This window comes from Mobula hypostoma, chromosome 2, assembly GCF_963921235.1.
Source record: "Mobula hypostoma chromosome 2, sMobHyp1.1, whole genome shotgun sequence".
NCBI classification, from domain to species: Eukaryota; Metazoa; Chordata; class Chondrichthyes; order Myliobatiformes; family Myliobatidae; genus Mobula; species Mobula hypostoma.
Genome location: NC_086098.1, coordinates 97,226,795 through 97,245,097, shown reverse-complemented (window position 1 = coordinate 97,245,097; position 18,303 = coordinate 97,226,795). Strand labels below are relative to the sequence as shown.

The following is an 18,303-nucleotide window of genomic DNA, read 5'->3' as shown; positions in this document are numbered from 1 at the left end:
GCGGTCATGGGAGGACATATAGACTCCTGACAGAATTGAACACGTGTCACTGTAATAGTGCTATACTAACTTCTGCACTACCAAGCCACCCCAAGCTGGCAGCAAAACAGAGGGTAACTGAAGTGTAATATTTTCTAGATTGATTTGAACAGGATAAGGGAGTAGACAGATGTGGATAAATGTGAGGTATCCACATTGGTGGAAATCATAACAGGAAGTTAGATGATTTTATCAATGATGAGGGATTGGGAAAGAAAGAGATGTAATGACACCTGGGTGTCTTCATACACCATTCACTGAAAGTAAGCATATAGGTGAAGCAGGTGATTAAGAAGGCAAATGATATGCTGACCTTCATAGTAATAGGATTTGAGTAGGGGAACATGGACATATTGATACAGCTGTACAAGGTCTTGGTGACACCTTGAGTATTGTGTCCAGTTTTGGTCTCTTTATTTATAGCTGTTCTTGCTAAGGAATTCAGCGAAGGTTCACTGAACTGATTCCTGCAATGGCAAGCCTGATAGAATCGGAATCAGATTTCCTATCACCAACTTTTATGACGTGAAATTTGTTGTTTTGTGGTATCGGTATGGTGCAAAAACATAGAATTAATGTAATTTGTAAAAATAAATAAGTAGTGTAAAGAAAAGGAATAACAAAGTTGTGTTAATGGGTTTATGGACCATTCAGAAATCTGATGATGGAAAAGACGAAACTGTTCCAGAATTCATGAGTGTGGATGTTCATGCTCCTGTACCTCTTCCCTGAAGATAGTAACAAGAGGAGGGCATGTCCCAAATAGTTAAGGTCCTTAGTGATAGTCTACAATTAGGCGTTAACGTATTTCCTGAGGAGAAAGAAAAACCTTGTTGCTAACAGATGAATTTCAGAAAAGAACAGTTCTGAAGAAGAACAAGTTTAAATGTATCAGTATTTTAACTGATGATCTCTGTCATGCGAAAGTAAAAACAATGTCTCCTCAAATCATGCTTTCAGTATTCTCTTTGTTATTGGGCTTTTCTCGGGGCTGCAGCGAAGTTAACATCCAGATGTTGGTAGCCTTCGGCAGGTAAATTGTCATTAAATCTTGGTCTGTTGTCCCAGTGTAACAGAGTTAGAGACCCACCATTGACTGTTATTAATCTCTTCCCTAACTGAGGACATGGGATTCTTAAACATTTTGTTGCTGAGGGAACATGATTGGTTTAAATACAGAGCTGTTCGTAAATTTGCTTCATTCCTGCCGTCCCCGAATTTACATTGCCTTCTCCATTACACCAGTAATTCTTACAAAAAGCTTTTGTTAGGAAATAAATTTACCTATACTGTTTTGATCCTAATAAGATTAGATTTCCAGAGTGATGGTCTAGGAATAAGGGAAATCCTTTTATATTCCCTAGTAATTTAGGTTGTATTCTTCTGTTCAGGGTATATTATGAGTCTGTAAAAAAATGAAATTAAATTGAACATCATTTTATTTGGCAATTCTGTATTTAATGTCATAACACATTTAAATGAATTTTCTCTGATATTTAATCACAAGAACTAATGGTTGCCCATTAGTTTGCAAGTTTTAAGTGCTTGTGTCATGAAGCGTACAATGAAAAGATTATGATTTGTTCATTGTCAGTGGCATCTTCATCAGATCTCACTTTCTTTTTCATTGCTTCATCTTTTCTCCTCACTGAATTGCTCCCCATTCATCATGTCTGTGCAGTGAATTCCTTATGCTGCCCAGAGCAAAACGAGGAAGGAGTGCAGAGTGCCTGCATACTGCCAGGTAAATATAACAGCACAGCACCATTCAAGACTGCTTTCTCATTCTGTAAAAGAAGGTAATCTGTAAATGATTTTTTAAATTCTTTGGTTTAGTGTTGCTGTCGTAAAATTGGTTTTCAGTTGTAAATATGAGTTCATTGGCAGACATCTTGTTGTGCTTTAACACAGCTACACTTTCTGTTTCTGTAATGCTGCCTTTCATCCCTGTGGCAAATAATATTGAAAGATTACCATTTTCATTGTTTGTATTTGTTTGTGTGTTCAGTAAATTTTTGACAATGCTACTAAGGAGTAAAATTGGTTAAAAACAACAAACGTATGGGCCAGAGGATCCATCCATCTCAGAAGTTGGTTTCTTATGTTGTGCATTGGGCAAACTGCCTGCTTATGTACCTAATATCTCATCAAGTTTAACACACATTCTTTATTTAGATATTGTCTCTACAAACTAACATGTGGCAATATAGATGTGCTGTGACATGATGTTCTTTGGTATTTAATCCATTGTTGGAATAACCCTTATTACAATGAACAGTTGCATTTCCCTGAAATTTATACCTGTCTCTGAAAAATACCTCTCTCAACAGGGACTGCTACCTCAATGTATATTTAATGAAAAACTAAACATTTTTCTCTGAGCCATTTTCACTTGAAAGTACCCACAAGTATGCAATTGTTTTTGACTGCACAAGTAAATGTTAATAAAATGTCACACATGTGTAGCCAATCATAAAATGTATACCCTTCGCCCTGGAGTGTTCCATTGCCAGCATCACTTTTGCATTGTTTTAGCTCTGCCAGTTTCCTTCCACAGTCCAAAGACGTTCCGGTTAGTAGGTTAATTGCTCATTGTACAATTGTACTGTGTTTGGGTGAGAGTTAAGTAGATGGGTTGTGGGGCTAGAATGGCTCGTTGAGCCAGAAGGGCCTGTTCCGAGCTGTATCGCTGAATAAATAAATATAAATTTGTCATTTTGTTCCCATTTTTGGGTGTGACCAGGTTGGACTGAATTTTAGTCATCCTCTATGAAGCCAGTAATGCATGAAAAATATATTTCTGACTTAAATAAGTTCTATCCTGATCATCAAGTAGGGTTGCCAACTGTCCCATGTTAGCCGGGACATCCCGCATATTGAGCTAAATTGGTTTGTCCCATATGGGACCGCCCTTGTCCCGTATTTCCCCCGCTAAGGTAGAGCATTCCTATGAAACTGTTCGTAAGCTGAAATGGCGTAAAGCAAAGAAGCAATTACCATTAATTTATATGGGAAAAATTTTTGAGCGTTCCCAGACCCAAAAAATAACCCACCAAATCATACCAAATAACACACAAAACCTAAAATGACACTAACATATAGTAAAAGCAGGAATGATATGATAAATACACAGCCTATATCAAGTAGAAATAATGTATGTACAGTGTTCTTTCACTTAACAGAAACGGGAAGATTAAGCGAAAACCCGATCTGTAGAAAAAAATCGGCATGTACACGCATGCGCACGTCATGAATGTGCACACAGGTGCCCGCGCAATGCTTCATGGTCACGGTAGTCTTTCTTGGGGTAAACACGAGTGTCCCGTATTTGACTGCTACTTTTGTCCCTTATTTGGGAGTGAGAAAGTTGGCAACTCTATCATCAAGAGACTTCTCAACAATCCCCAAAGTAGAAAACATGATCTTTTGTGGCAGTGCCTTGTGTCTAATTATCCCAGCGGGATTTATTTTGGGGAATCTGTGGCCAACACATTCCCAATGGCCCAGTTTTTCTCAACAAAGAACTACAGCTATTGAAACATGTGTGGACTAAGGCCTCAAAATACTGAGGGCATAGGGAGGAGTGTCACATGATTTCCAGATTTAAATGTGACAGTATTCCAACCTTCCCCCTCCCGGCCCCCCCCACTCCTTACACTCATACACCATAAAGAACATTAGAATGCATTGTCGCTCCTAATTATGCCCACTAATTTGGTGGTATGTTGTGCCAATCTTTTATTTGAGTTCATGACAAAGCAAGAATCTCTTGCAGTAAACCAACCCTAGAGAGCTTAATAAGATCTTCTGGAAAGCCAGCCACTGAAACTCATAATATTTGAGATAATAAATAGGTTGCTATCACTTTTCAGCATTTCCAAAGAGTATTCACATTGCCCCAGTTTTCCAAGTAATGATTTGAATGACAGTGTTTATTTGCTAGTAAACCATGGAGCTGACAGAAGCTTTGCGTTTTCCATATATGTGGACATTTTGAAGCCCCTGATTGTGACTTGCTGCTGGAGAACTGGCTATGTCCCATCACTGAACTCATCTTGGAGTCTGGCGAGGAAGCAAGATTTGGGCTAATTGTACAATAATTATGATGCAAACTCAGTAAGCGATTTTGCCCCATGGCTATGGGGATGCTGTTGCTATTTTACTTGAAGTGAACAATTTCAAAAGACTCTGGGAAGAGTTCATTTGAGAAGACTTTTAGATAGATTATTAGTTTAAAAATACCCATTCAAAGTAATTTTAACAAACACTAATGGCTTCTGATTTTATACCTTTTAATGTTTACAGACACTTCGTTTTTCTACCCTGTGCCACTGATTGCAAATTTCACCTCATTATTTGGAGAGACTGTGTTTTTGTGAGGCTGTCTGGCAAGAAGGATTGATGTTTAAAAGTCAAACTTCACCAGAACCACTCCACCTTTCCATCTCAGATTAATGGAAAATCAACCAGTTGATCATGTTTCATTAGAGTATTAGTCAGCCTTTTAAAAAAAAGATTAAAATAGCATGTGACATATTTACCATCAGACATAGGGGCAGAATTGGCCTGTTAACCCCATGGAGTCTTCTCTGCCATTTGGTCATGGCTGATTTATTATCCCTCTCAACCCCATTCTCCTGCTTTCTCCCCATAACCTTTGATACATTACTATTCAAGAATATGTCAACCTTCACTTTAAATAGACCAAATTACTTGGCCTCCACAACCGTCTGTGGCAATGAATTCCACAGATTCACAACCCTTTGGCTAAAGAAATTCCTCCTCATCTCTGCTGTAAAGGAACATTCTTGTATTCTGAGGCTGTACCCTCTGATCCTAGACTCCCTTTAACATAAGTACAGCTTTAACACAAAGTATTATCACATTACACACTATCCCAAGGTATTTCATGGATATGTGAGTAACTAAAGGAAAGACAAACAAAGGAGTGTTTGGGGGTCGAAGATGTGTGCGTTGCTTGGATTTCTAGTATCTGCAGATTTTCTCTTGTTTGTGCTTGTTTAAAAAGTGGGTTTACTGATATGTCTCAAATGAGTTGAAAGAGCTCAGCCCACATGTTTCCAAAAGGCCTTTATTGCCTTCTCATCTTCATCTACCAAAACTATTGATCCTCCCATTGGCAGGCATAATTGTTCTGATTTTCTTGGTGGGTGGTTATTGTAAATAGTCTCAGCAGGCAGAAGAACTCCCAGGGCCAGGAGTGCACACTCCTGCTGTGGTTCCAATGACCTGTGTGAAGAGGGAGAAGAACTCGGAGAATAAAGGAGGAGTGGAAAAGCAAATAATTGGCTTAAATGTTAAATATGAGCCCAAGACCGTGTGTTGTCCAGTAGGGATCTGCTGCGAAATAAAGTATTTGTAAGACAGCATTGTGGTGGAAGCTTAAATTTCTCAAAGATTTTGATGAGATGTTGGGCAGGAGAGCAATTCAGTACTGGAGAGCTTCAAAAAAGTGTGAGAATAGGCTCACTGTTGTAAAGGTGGAAAAAAATGTCTTTATGATAGGGAAAATGTGCTCTCAGAATTTCTGTTCTGTGTTGATCATGGCAAGAGTTCACTTTCATTCAGCTAATGTTTAAATCCATACTGGTTTTGGGATAATAGGCTGTCAGCATAAATGTAATCGAATGATCAAGAAAGATGGATCTGGATATTATCAGCTGTCATGGAGGTGCTAACTGTGTGTTAGAAATTATGCTGCAATGGGGCAGGTGAATAGAAGCAAACCCACTAATGTGGTCCCTTGAATGCACTGAAGATGTTGATACCCTATAAGGAGAGTAACGCACACAGAATGTTGGAGGAATTCAGCAGGTTAAGCAACATCTACACAGAGGAATAAAGAGATGCTGTTTGGGGCTGAGATCTTTCATTCAGATTGGAAAGGAAGGGGAAAGAAATCAGAATAAGAAGGTGGGAGAGGGAAAGGTGTACAAGCTAGAAAGTGATGGATGAAATGGGGTGAGGAGGAAGATAGGTAAGTGGGGAAGGCAGATGAAGTGAGAAGCTGGGAAATGATAGGTGGAAAAGGTAAAGGAATGAAGAAGAAGAGATATGAGAGTGAGCCATGGGAGAAAGGGAAGGAGGAGAGGCACCAAAGGCAATTGATGGGCAGATGAGGAGAAGGGAAAACAGAGGAGGAAAGATGGAAAAAGAGAGGAGGGTGAGGGGAGAGAAATTACCAGAAGTTAGAAAAATCAATGTTCATGCTGTCAAGGCAGAGGCTACCCAGATGGAATATGAGGTATTGCTCCTGAGAGTGGCCTCATCGTGGCAGTAGAGCAGGTGGACCAACATGTTGGAATGGGAATGAGCAGTGGAGCTTAAATGGTTGGCCACTGGGAAATCCAGCATTTTGTGGACAGAGTGAAGGTGCTTGACAAAGCAGTTCCCCCATTCTGCGTCGGGGCTCACCAGTGTAGAGGAGGCCACACCGGGAGCAACAGATGTAGTAGATGATCTAGACAGACTCACAGGTGAAGTGATGCCTCACCGGGAAAGACAATTTTGAAGTTGTGAATGATGGTGAAGCAGGAAGTGAATGGGCAGGTGTAGCACTTATTCTGCTTGCTGGGGTAAGTGCCAGGAGGGAGATCAGTGTGAACAGATGTATGGACAAGGGAATCATGGAGAGAACAATCCCTGCAGAAAGCAGAGAGTGGGAGGAAGGTAAAGATGTATTTGGTGGTAGGATCCCATTGAAGATGGTGGTAGATGCAGAGAATGATGTGCTGGATGCAGAGGCTGATGGGCTGGCAGGTAAGGACAAGAGGAACACCATCCATATTAAGGTGGCAGGAAGATGCAGTGAGCGCATATATCCAAGAGATGGAGGAAATGCAAGTGAGGGCAACACCAATGGTAGAGGAAGGGAAAAGCTTTTCTTTGAAGAAGGAGGACATCTGTGATTTTCTGGAAAAGGAAGTCTCATCTTGGGAACAGATGCAGCGGAGACAGGAACTAAGAAAAGAGAATGGCATTTTTACAAATGTCGGTAGGAAAAAGTATAATTAGAGAAAGAAGCTTTTTGTGAAAGCTGTTCTATTTAGATTGTTTGGTAAGAGCATCACAAACAGGAGCAGTCACGCTGAGCTGGACTGACCGGTTAACCATACCAAGAAGAACAGGGAAACAAAATAGAGCCTGCTTGTATCAGAACAAGGAAAGGAAATTTGGTGATCAAAAGTTTAGTTCATAAGCAGTCAAGGGAGTTGGGTATGAGAGGTGGAAGAGCCTTGTTAAAATGACCTCAGAGGAAATTAAACATTGGACAGAAAAGATCAGCTCTAGGTTATAAACAAAGACATGGGTGAGACGATGATTATCTTTGGGAAAAATATTTCATAATATTTCTAAGTGTCTTCATACAATCAGTGAAGAGTGCAGAGGAGAGCAGTAAATATGTGTGAAGGTAAATAGTATAGATGTGTCACTAATGCTGTATCTTATCTTCACAAAGCTATTTGATGCACCCTGTGCCATACTGGAAGGCACCTTGCAGAATTAAAAAATGAATGAAGAGAAACTAAGTAAAAAAAAACAATTTTTAAAAATGGAAGTACGATCCCAAAACAGGTCCTTTGGCCTTTCCATGCTAACTGATAATGCCTTTCTACACAAACTGTGTAGGCAAACAAAGTTGTACACCTTAACTGGACTATCCATTTGTGTCACTATTTTCAGAGAGCTAGGACTTTGGCCTTTCCTGCATTTGGCTCATAACCCTCTATTCCTTTCCTATTGATGTGCCTGTCCTCATGATTGTTTTTTAAAATTATCACCTCCTCTGACAACTTGTTCCATACCCAGTATCTTCTGTGTGAAAAACTTGCCCTTCAGATAACCTTTAAATCTCCTCTCATTAAACCTATGTCCTCTAGTTTCAGATCCTTTTACCCTTGATAAAGCTGTGGCTATCCAATCTATGTCCCTCATGATTTTACTGTAGAAACTTCCACAAGGTCACCTTTAGCTTGCGGTGCTCCAGTGAGAACAAACCCAGTCTATCCAATGTCTCCTTTTAATTAAAGCCCTCCCTTCCAGGTATCATTCTGGTGAACCTGTTTTGCACTCTTTCTAGCTTTGCCACATCCTTTCTTTAATGTGTTGACCAGAACTGCACAGAATACTTCAGGTGTGGTCTAACCAATGTCTTGTACAGCACAATATGAAGTCCTAACTCTTCTACTTGTTGCCTCAGCCTATGTAGGCAAACAAAGTTGTACACCTTAACTAGGCTATCCGTTTGTGTCATTATTTTCAGAAAGCTAGGACTGTACACTCTAGGGTCTTCTCTGCATGTCAGTACTTCTAAGGCCCCTACCATTTACTCTATATATCCTGCAAGTATTAGACAACCCAAAGTGCATTGCCTATCTTGTCTAAAGTAAGTTCCATCTGACACCACTCCACCCGACTTTCCAGCTGATCAATATACATCTGTATCCTAGACAACATTCTCCCCTTCCACAACTCTAACAATTTTCATGCTATTAGCAAACTTGCTTATCAGTCCACAAACATTCTCATCTAAGTAATTGATAACATGACAAACAACGAAGGACCCAGCACTATAACCTGCAGTAAATCATTGGTTTCAAAGTTAAAAGTTCAAAGTAAATTTGTTATCAAAGTACATGTACATCGCCCTGAGATTCATTTTCTTGTAGGCGTTCACGGTAGAACAAAAAAGTACAATAGAATGATCGAAAAAATACACAAAAATACTAGCAAACAACCAAAATCAGGATCAGCATTAGGTTTAATGTCACTGGCATATGTCATGAAATTTGTTGTCTTTGTGGCAGCAATACAATGCAATATATAATAGAAAAAATGTAAATTACAGTAAATGTATGCATATTAAATGGTTAAATTAAGTAAGTAGTGCAAAAATAGAAATTTTAAAAAAGTAGTGAGATGGTGTTCAAAGGTTAATTGTCCATTCAGAAGGATGGCAGAAGGGAAGAAGCTGTCTTGAATCGTTGAGTGTGTTCCTTCAGGCTTCTGTACCTCCTTCCTGATGGAAGCAATGAGAACAAGGGTGATAGCAATCCTTAATGATGGATGCTGCTTTTTTTTGAGGCACCAATGTACAAAAGAAGACAAACTATGCAAATACAAAAATAAATAAATGGATTAATAGATAGACAGATACTGATAACATGAGTTGTAGAGTCTTGAAAGTAAGTCCATAGGTTGTGGTATCGGTTCAGTGTTGAGGTGAGTGAAGTATCCATGCTGGTTCAGGAGCCTCATGTTTGAAGGGTAATAACTATTCTTAAACCTGCTGGTGTGGGACCCAAGGCTCTTGCACCTCCATTCCTGATGGCAGCAGTGAGAAGAGAGCATGTCCTGGATGGTGGATGTTACAAAATTCGGGTGCGAAAAATAACCCTCCTAAGGGAGGATAGGCAGGTGATAGAGAAGGGATATGCTCAGACCAATAGTTTGAGATGTGTCTATTTTAATGCAAGCAGTATCAGGAACAAATCGGATGAACTTAGAGCATGGATCAGTACTTGGAGTTATGAAGTTGTGGCCATTACAAAGACTTGGATGGCTCAGGGACAGGAATGGTTACTTAGAGTGCCAGGCTTTAGATGTTTCAGAAAGGATAGTGAGGGAGGCAAAAGAGGTGGGGACGTGGCACTGCTGATCAGAGATAGTGTCATGGCTGTAGAAAAGGAGGAAGTCATGGAGGGATTGTCTACTGAGTCTCTGTGAATGGAAGTTAGAAATAGGAAGGGGTCAATTACTCTACTGGCTGTTTTTTATAGACCACCCAATAGTAACAGGAAGATTGAGGAGCAGATAAGGAGACAGATTCTGGAAATGTGTAATAATAACAGGGTGGTTGTGGTGGGAAATTTTGATTTCCCAAATATTGACTGGCATCTCCTTAGAGCAAGGGGTTTAGATGGGGTGGAGTTCGTTAGGTGTGTTCAGGAGGGTTTCCTGTCACAATATGCAGATAAGCCTACAAGAGGAGAGGCTGTACTTGATCTGGTACTGGGAAATGAATCTGGTCAGGTGTCAGGTCTCTTAGTGGGAGAGCATTTTGGAGATGGGGATCACAATTCTATCTCTTTTACCATAGCATCGGAGAGTGATAGGAACAGACAAATTAGGGAAGCATTTAATTGGAGTAAGGGAAAATATGAGGCTACCAAGCAGGAACTTGGAAGCATAAATAGGGAGCAGATGTTCTCAGGGAAAATACAGCAGAAATGTGGCAGATGTTCAGGGGATAGTTGCGTGGTGTTCTGCATAGGTATGTTCCAGTGAGACAGGGAAAGGATGGAATGGTACAGGAACCGTGGTGTACAGAGGCTGTTGAAAATCTAGTTAAGAAGAACAGAAAAGCTTACGAAAGGTTCAAAAAACTAGGTAATGATAGAGTTCTAGAAGATTATAAGGTTAGCAGGAAGGAGTTTAAGAATGAAATTAGGAGAGCCAGAGGGACTATGAGAAGGCCTTGGCAAACAGGATTAAAGAAAACCCCAAGGCATTCTACAAGTATGTGACGAGCAAGAGGATAAGGCATGAGAAAATAGGATCAATCAAGTGTGACAGTGGAAAGTGTGTATGGAACCAGAGGAGATAGCAGAGGTACTTAATGAATACTTTACTTCTGTCAATTGTAGGGATGACTTACAGCGGATTGAAAAGCTTGAGCATATAGACATTAAGAAAGCATCAAGCTGGATAAGTCTGTGGGACCGTATGAGATGCACCCTAGGCTACTGTGGGAGGTGAAGGAGGAGTTTGTGAGCCTCTGGCAATGATCTTTGCATCAATGGGGACGGGAGAGGTTCCAGAGGATTGGAGGGTTGCAGATGTTGTTCCTTTATTCAAGAAAAGGAGTAGAGATAGTCCAGGAAATTATAGACCAGTGAGTCTTACTTCAGTGGTTGGTAAGTTGATGGAAAAGATCCTGAGAGGCAGGATTTATGAACATTTGGAGAGGCATTATATGATTAGGAATATTCAGCATGGCTTTGTCAAAGGTAGGTCGTGCCTTACAAGCTGGATTGAATTTTTTGAGGATGTGACTAAACACTTTGATGAAGGTAGAGCAGTAGATGTGGTGTATATGGATTTCAGCAAGGCAATTGATAAGGTACCCCTTGTAATTCTTATTGAGAAAGTAAGGAGGCATGGCATCCAAGGGAACCTTGCTTTGTGGATCCAGAATTGGCTTGCCCACAGAAGGCAAAGAGTGGTTGTAGACGGAACATATTGTGCTTGGAGGTCGGTGACCAGTGGTGTGCCTCAGGGATCTGTTCTAGGACCCCTTCTCTTCGTGATTTTGATAAATGACCTGGATGAAGAAGTGGAAGGATGGGTTAATAAATTTGCTGATGACGCAAAGGTTGGGGGTGTTGTGGATAGTATGAAGGGCTTTCAGAGGTTCCAGCGGGACATCAATAGGATGCAAAACTAGACTGAGAGGTGGCAGGTAGAGTTCAACCCATATAGTGTGAGGTGGTTCATTTTGGTAGGCCAAATATGTTGGCAGAATATAGTATTGATGGTAAGACTCTGGGCAGTGTGGAGGATCAGAGGGATCTTGGGGTCCAAGTCCATAGGATACTCAAAGCTGCTGGGCAGGTTGACTCTGTGGTTAAGAATTAAGAAGGCATTTAGTGCATTGGGCTTCATCAACCATGGGATTGAGTTTTAAACACAAAATAATCTGCAGATGCTGGGGTCAAAGCAACACTCACAACACGCTGGAGGAACTCAGCAGGTCGGGCAGCATCCGTGGAAAAGATCAGTCGACGTTTTGGGCCGGAACCCTTCGTCAGGACTGTAGAGGGAAGGGGCAGACCTTCTTTATAGGGCCTCTGCCCCTTCCCTCTACAGTCCTGACGAAGGGTTCTGGCCCGAAACGTCGACTGATCTTTTCCACGGATGTTGCCCGACTTGCTGAGTTCCTCCAGCGTGTTGTGAATGGGATTGAGTTTAGGAGCTAAGAGGTAATGTTGTAGCTATATAGGACCCTGGTTAGACCCCACTTGGAGTACTGTGCTCAGTTCTGGTCACCTCACTACAGGAAGGATGTGGAAACTATAGAAAGGGTGCAGAGGAGATATACAAGGATGTTGCCTTGATTTGGGAGCATGTCTTATGAGAATAGGTTAAGTGAACTCGGCCTTTTCTCCTTGGAGCGACAGAGGATGAGAGGTGATCTGATAGAGGTGTATAAGATGATGAGAGGCATTGATCATGTGGATATTCAGAGGCTTTTTTTTCCAGGGCTGAAATGGCTAACATGAGAGGGCACAGTTCTCAGGTGCTTGGAAGTAGGTACAGGGGAGATGTCAGGGGTAAGTTTTTTTTACACAAAGAGTGGTGTGTGCATAGAATGAGCTGCCAGCAATGGTGCTGCAAAGACCTATTCCATGCTGTATAAATAGATACATTTTTCACTTGCATACGTGTTCCAAAATAGCAGCATACATAATCCCCTAAATATTCATTCTCCCCATTCTTCTGTGTGGTGAATGGTGACACAAATTATAGGAGCTCCCCAGATTATCAACAAACTGTTTATGAAAATCCATCTGTACACTAATTATCCCATGTACTTTTAAGCATTTTTGAAGCAAATAATAAAAATAAACTGTTTAATGCTATTCATTAATAACTAGATGTAATATTCTATTAGTTTAATTATGGGTGTTAGGGTGTTTATTCCATGAAATTAAATAATTATAGCAAGAGTATATTGAGCAATATGATAGGGTTACTATCAAAATAGACCTTCCTGACATGTCAAAATTGGTTTATGAGCAGTCCTTACATAACCCAGGACTGACAGTATTCATTCAAGGCACCTCACATATCCGTTGGCACCACAGACTTCCATAATGGTCCCTTGCTATCCTCTTCAAATATATTTTTAAAATGTCTTTGAATTCTCTTCAATTCTGTTGACCACACCTATTTCATGTGCCTTTTGCCCTCTAAACTGTTGACTTCAAATCTCTTCTACATCCTCTATAAATATCAAAGAACTCAATTAATAAATTCCTATACCTGACATGCAATTCCTCCTGCTCCTGATCAAATCCTTAATTTCCTTGGTAAACCATCTATGCTCCTTACCTTTAAATGGACATGCTGATTCTAAACTCTTAATATTTTGCTTTTAAGTGCCTCCCACTTATCAGATATTGTCATTCCCTCTAGCTGCTGCTTCCAATTTACTTTTGGCAAGTGTTATCATTTACCATTGAAGTCAGCCCTCTCACAGGTTAAGACCCTAGCGCCAAGTCCAATTTTATCTTTTTCCATGACTACCAAAAGCCTACCAAATTGTGGTCACTGTTTGCAATTGTGGTCACAGACACTTTCACCACTTGCCTACCCTCATTCCCTAAAATAAGGTCGAGTACAGCTCCCTCCCTGATAAGACTTTCCTGGGATATTTAACAAATTCCATCCCATCTGTGTTCCTTACACTAAGCAATCCAAGTTAATACTGGTAAAATTAATATCAACAACAACTATCATATTGCTTTTACAATCTAATGCTATTTGTGTGTCTTTGTGTTTTTTCAAATCTCACTGACTACTTGGACATCCATAGTTTGATCCACATTAAAGAGATTACCCCTTTTTTATTTCTAAGTCTACCCATTTAATTTGATTTGATGATACCCCTACTCACCCTGATAGCAGTGCAACACCTCCTCCTCTTTGAGGACAACTTCCACACTGCACCCCCTCCACCTGTAATGTCTGAAAATATTATACCCAGGAACTGAGCTTCCATTCTGCCTTTCCCTCAGCTTTGTTTCCGTATCTTAATCCTACATGCTGATCCGTGCTGTTAGTTCAACCATTTTACCTGAATTAAAGTAAATGCAGGTAAGCCTACTATCATGTGTATGCTTCCTGACCTACTTCAACCTTCTCTACCCATTCGATTTGCCTACTCCATTTACTGTATATGGTTTTTCCCCCTCCTTCTGCTGTGCTGTCATTTTTGGTCTCACCCTGTGCACCACAAGTTTAAACCACTCAAAGTAGAATTGCTAAACCTCCCCACCAGGAAATTAGCTCCCACTCAAGTTTATGATGGTGCCGACTCACGCCTGAGAAGCTAGTGTCGGGTATTTTCATGCCTCACAAGGCGCAGAACGAGAGACTGTGCGGAGCGCCACTCCTCACACAGACATTTCACAGTACAGTATTTTTCTTTTTTATTTTACGAGGTCGAGTTGCGAGCTCAACACTCAACTTGGCACGGATGGAAAGTGTACTCGGGAACGGCCCGACTGGGTTCGAACCCAGGAACCTCCGTTCCGGAGTCCGGCACTGATGTCACTGTGCTATCAGCCGACCACTCCTGTTTAGATGTAACCCAACCCTTATGTTCAAGCCAACCCTATTCCAGAAGGGATTACAATTTTCCAAATACCTCAAGCCCTGCCCCCCTGCACCAGCTCCTTAACTATTTTCTCCTTAGCTTTTTCTTCCTATTTTAACATATTACTTCGTGACACAAGGATTAATCCTGAGATTACTTCCCAAGAGGTCTTGATTTTCAACTTTTTATATAACTCTAAATTTCTTTTGCAGGACCACGTTCTCTCCTTACCTATGGACTAGGAACTCTAACTGCTCCTCTTTTGGAATATTCTGTGCCCACTCCTTGACATCCATCACCCTGGCACCATGGAGGCAACACACCAAACTGGAATTCACTCCATCCACAGGATCGCCGTTCTATCCCCATGACTACTGAGTTTTTTTTTATCACTGTCGCTTGTCAAGAGTTTGCACTGCCCTGAATTACAACAGAGCTAGCCAGCATGGTGCCCTGATCTGCATGCTGCTGTCATTTTCCCTGAGAGACTGTCCACCCACAGCATCCAGGAGACTCCTGCACTACCTGTCTGCCCCTCTTGGCAGTCACCCATCTATCTTGTTGAGTTTGCAGTGTGACCATCTTCCTGAAAACTCCTATCTACAATACTTCCTGCCTCCTGTATGGTCCTCATCAAATCCAAATACTTTTTCCATCTGATCCATTTGGTCAGGGAGGAGCTGTAGCCAGACACACTTCCTGCTTCAGGAATACTTGACCTCCCTCTGATCTTCCACATTTTGCAGAAAGAGCATACCACTGCACTGACTGCCATTTCTACCTCTGACCTAAAATGTGGTTAAAGAAAAAGAAGGAAATACCTTTCTTTGACTTTATGCCCTGTTACCATTGGGCCTCACTAGTCAAAGCCTCTGCACTGAGATATCAAGCTTAGCAGTTCAGCCTCAAAAACTATTTGCCCTCCGAACAGTTATTCCACTAGAACTACAGCCTATTTTAAACTGCTTCTTTCTCTCCCCACAGGTGGTGCCAATCTGAAATTAACAAGCTCCTTACCTTGCTTACACATTTTTTAATTGCTGGCAATTTTTGCAGTTAGACTATTAAATAAAATGAGAACAGGAAAGTTACTCAATCTGGCTACAATTTCCCATACCTTTTAAATCCGGGGATAATGCCAGTTGACCTGGATATTGTGTCACCTTTAACAAAAATGGGAGCGGGCAATCAACCTATGGTCATTGATAAAAAAAAAATTTGTGGCAATAATGCAAGAGAAACTAAATTGTCATTTGTGAAAAATATAAAGGTTAGTTAACAAACAAGTATATTTTTGTTAAATCAAATACAATAAAGGTCAATCATATCCAACAAATATATCTAATAGTTTGTAATGAAGTGGCAATGTGGATACTGAGGGTAAAGTAGTTGACATTGTGTATAAGGACCTTCAAAAATGCAAGTTAGGACATTCATAGGTGAGAGTGAAGCTTAACCAGTACCGAAGCACTCTGGGATGAAACCTGTTTCTTCGGGTAGAAGCCCTTCACAATGTTGGTGCTTCCCAGCAGAAGACAGTACTTGGAAAAGAACTTCAAGTAAGCTTGGATATCTAGCATCTGCAAACCTTCTTGTGTGTATCAAGTAAAAGTAAGTTCTGATTGCCAGGTGTCAAGTAAGCTGAAGTAGTTCAATGTTCAGCAGGATAGCTAGGCCAAATTAATTAGCATACTCCTACAGTTCTGATTTCTAGCCATTCTCTTTCCACATCCTTACTAACATTTCTTTGTAATAGTATAACCAAAACTGCCAGTGCAGTTCCTTACCCATAAAGGTTGACGTATTTCAGTTGATCCCAGCCAACTCCTAGCCAGTGACATAATGCTTGGCAACTTTATCTTTAATGCGACTCCTTCATAAAGTGCACTTGCTTTCTCCATAACATACCTTTTCATTAAATAGAAGACCTTTCTCAAAATTTAAAATGGTATTCATGAATTGTCAGCAATCAAAATGATGGGGGCAAGTAAAAGAAAATTAAGAAAGTTGTACATTGATTTAACAGTCTACACATTACTTCCTTCCACAAGGAAGTGTGTTTTTTCTGTGTTGTTGTTTATGCCCAAAACTCTGCTAACATGTTACTTCCTGGAACCGTAAGTATCGCTGGTCAGTACATAAGAGCTGATCCTTCTGTGATTTAAGATTAATCTCACCAAGAAGCAATGTTTAGACATTGATCTAAATGGACAGATTGGATTGGAGTTTATTAGCCATTAAGAGAGGTTGGACAAGCTTGGATTGTTTTTTCTAGGACATCAGGGGCTGAGGAGCAACCTAATAGAAGTTTTCAAAATTCTGAGAGACATTGGAAGGGTAGCTAGTAAGGTTTTTTCCCAAGCTAGAAAGGTCAAATACAAGTGGGCTTAGGTTTAATGTGAAAGGAGAAAAGTTTAAAAGAGATTTGAGAGGCTTCTTTTGGTTGCACACAGGGACCGATAATTGCATCTCGGTACAATTACTGGTGAATGGTTTTCACTAAGATGTTTGACAGCAAATGTTACATATATCTGGATCACATGATAGAATAAATAAATCACAAGCGAGAAGGTCTGCAGATGCCGGAAATCAGAGTAATACACACAATATGCTGGAGGAACTCAGGAGCCCAGGCAGTACCTACGGAAAAAAGTAAACGGTTGACGTTTTGGGCCAAGCCCTTCATCAGGACTGTTTAGTCTTTTCCATAGATGCTGCCTAGCCTGCTGAATTTCTCCAGTATTTTCTGTGCATTACTAGACCAAATGGGTCATTATTTTATATGGTTTTATAGAGCTTTTAATTAAAATGTCAGAATAAAATAACACTGGGTAAACCTGTAGAAATAAATAACAGCCAAACCTAAAGCTCCCGGGAAGATATGAGAGTAAGATTAAAATAAGAAAGTGAACTTAAGATAAATGTCATGATCATAATAATAGTAAATGCGGGGTCCACAGAGAAGAAATCCAAAATGGCAAAAGAGATTATAAGGAAAGATCAATGAACAACCTGAAAGGAGATGCTGATTTTTTTTTAGTATTTAAATACTAAACAGTCAAAGGAAGGGTGCAAAGGAAAATAATCTGGTGGAGGCATAAGGGATAAATACGCCGCTTAGAGTATCATAACTCTCTGTATTAACCCGACTGTTGCTGCCAATATCACACTAAAAGAGAAGTTAGTACAGAAATTGGATATGATAAACTTGAATGACAGCTGAACTTGAAGCAGAACAGTTATCCAGTTCAGATAGGATGTGTCCTCCATTACTGAAGGGAGTAAGGCATTTTTAACATATTTCCTGACCAGAGTTTTCTGTACCTCCTTAGATCTGGGAGTGATGCCAGAAGGCTTGAAGATTATACAGTGGCGCTAGAGAGTTTGTGAACCCTGCAGAATTTTCTCTATTTCTATATAAATGTGACCTAAAATGTGATCAGTTCTTCACATAAGTTCTAAAACTAGATAAAGAGAACCTAATTAAATAAACAACACAAAAAAATTACACTTGTTCATTTATTTATTGAGAAAAATGTTCAAATATTATATGTTTTTATTGGAAAAAGTATGTGGGCCTCTGGGGTAATGCCTTCTACAAAAGCTATTTGGAGTCAGGTGTTCCAATCACTAAGATGAGATTGAGGTGTGGGTTGTAGAGGTGCCCTGCCCTATAGAAAAGACACACAAAGTCAGGTTACTGAGACGGCCTACTCTTCTCAAGAAAGATCTGTTTATGTGCACCATGCCTCGATCAAAACAACTTTCAGAGGACCTTAGAAGAAGAATTGTAGAGATACATAAAGCTGGAAAAGTCTACAAAAGCATTTTTAAAAACCTGAGTGCAGTCCACAGTAAAAGAA

The 18,303-nt window shown here is 40.3% G+C and overlaps 1 protein-coding gene across 2 annotated transcripts in view; it reads left to right on the top strand.

Moving 5' to 3' along the window:
• The window catches only part of LOC134342316 (regulating synaptic membrane exocytosis protein 1-like), a 622,982-nt gene that overhangs the window by 413,872 nt on the left and 190,807 nt on the right, over window positions 1-18,303 (top strand). For both annotated transcript variants that reach the window (XM_063040293.1, XM_063040291.1), the window contains exon 19: window positions 1,721-1,783. In XM_063040293.1, coding sequence (XP_062896363.1) covers window positions 1,721-1,783 — 63 coding nt within the window. The remainder of the gene's footprint in view (window positions 1-1,720; window positions 1,784-18,303) is intronic.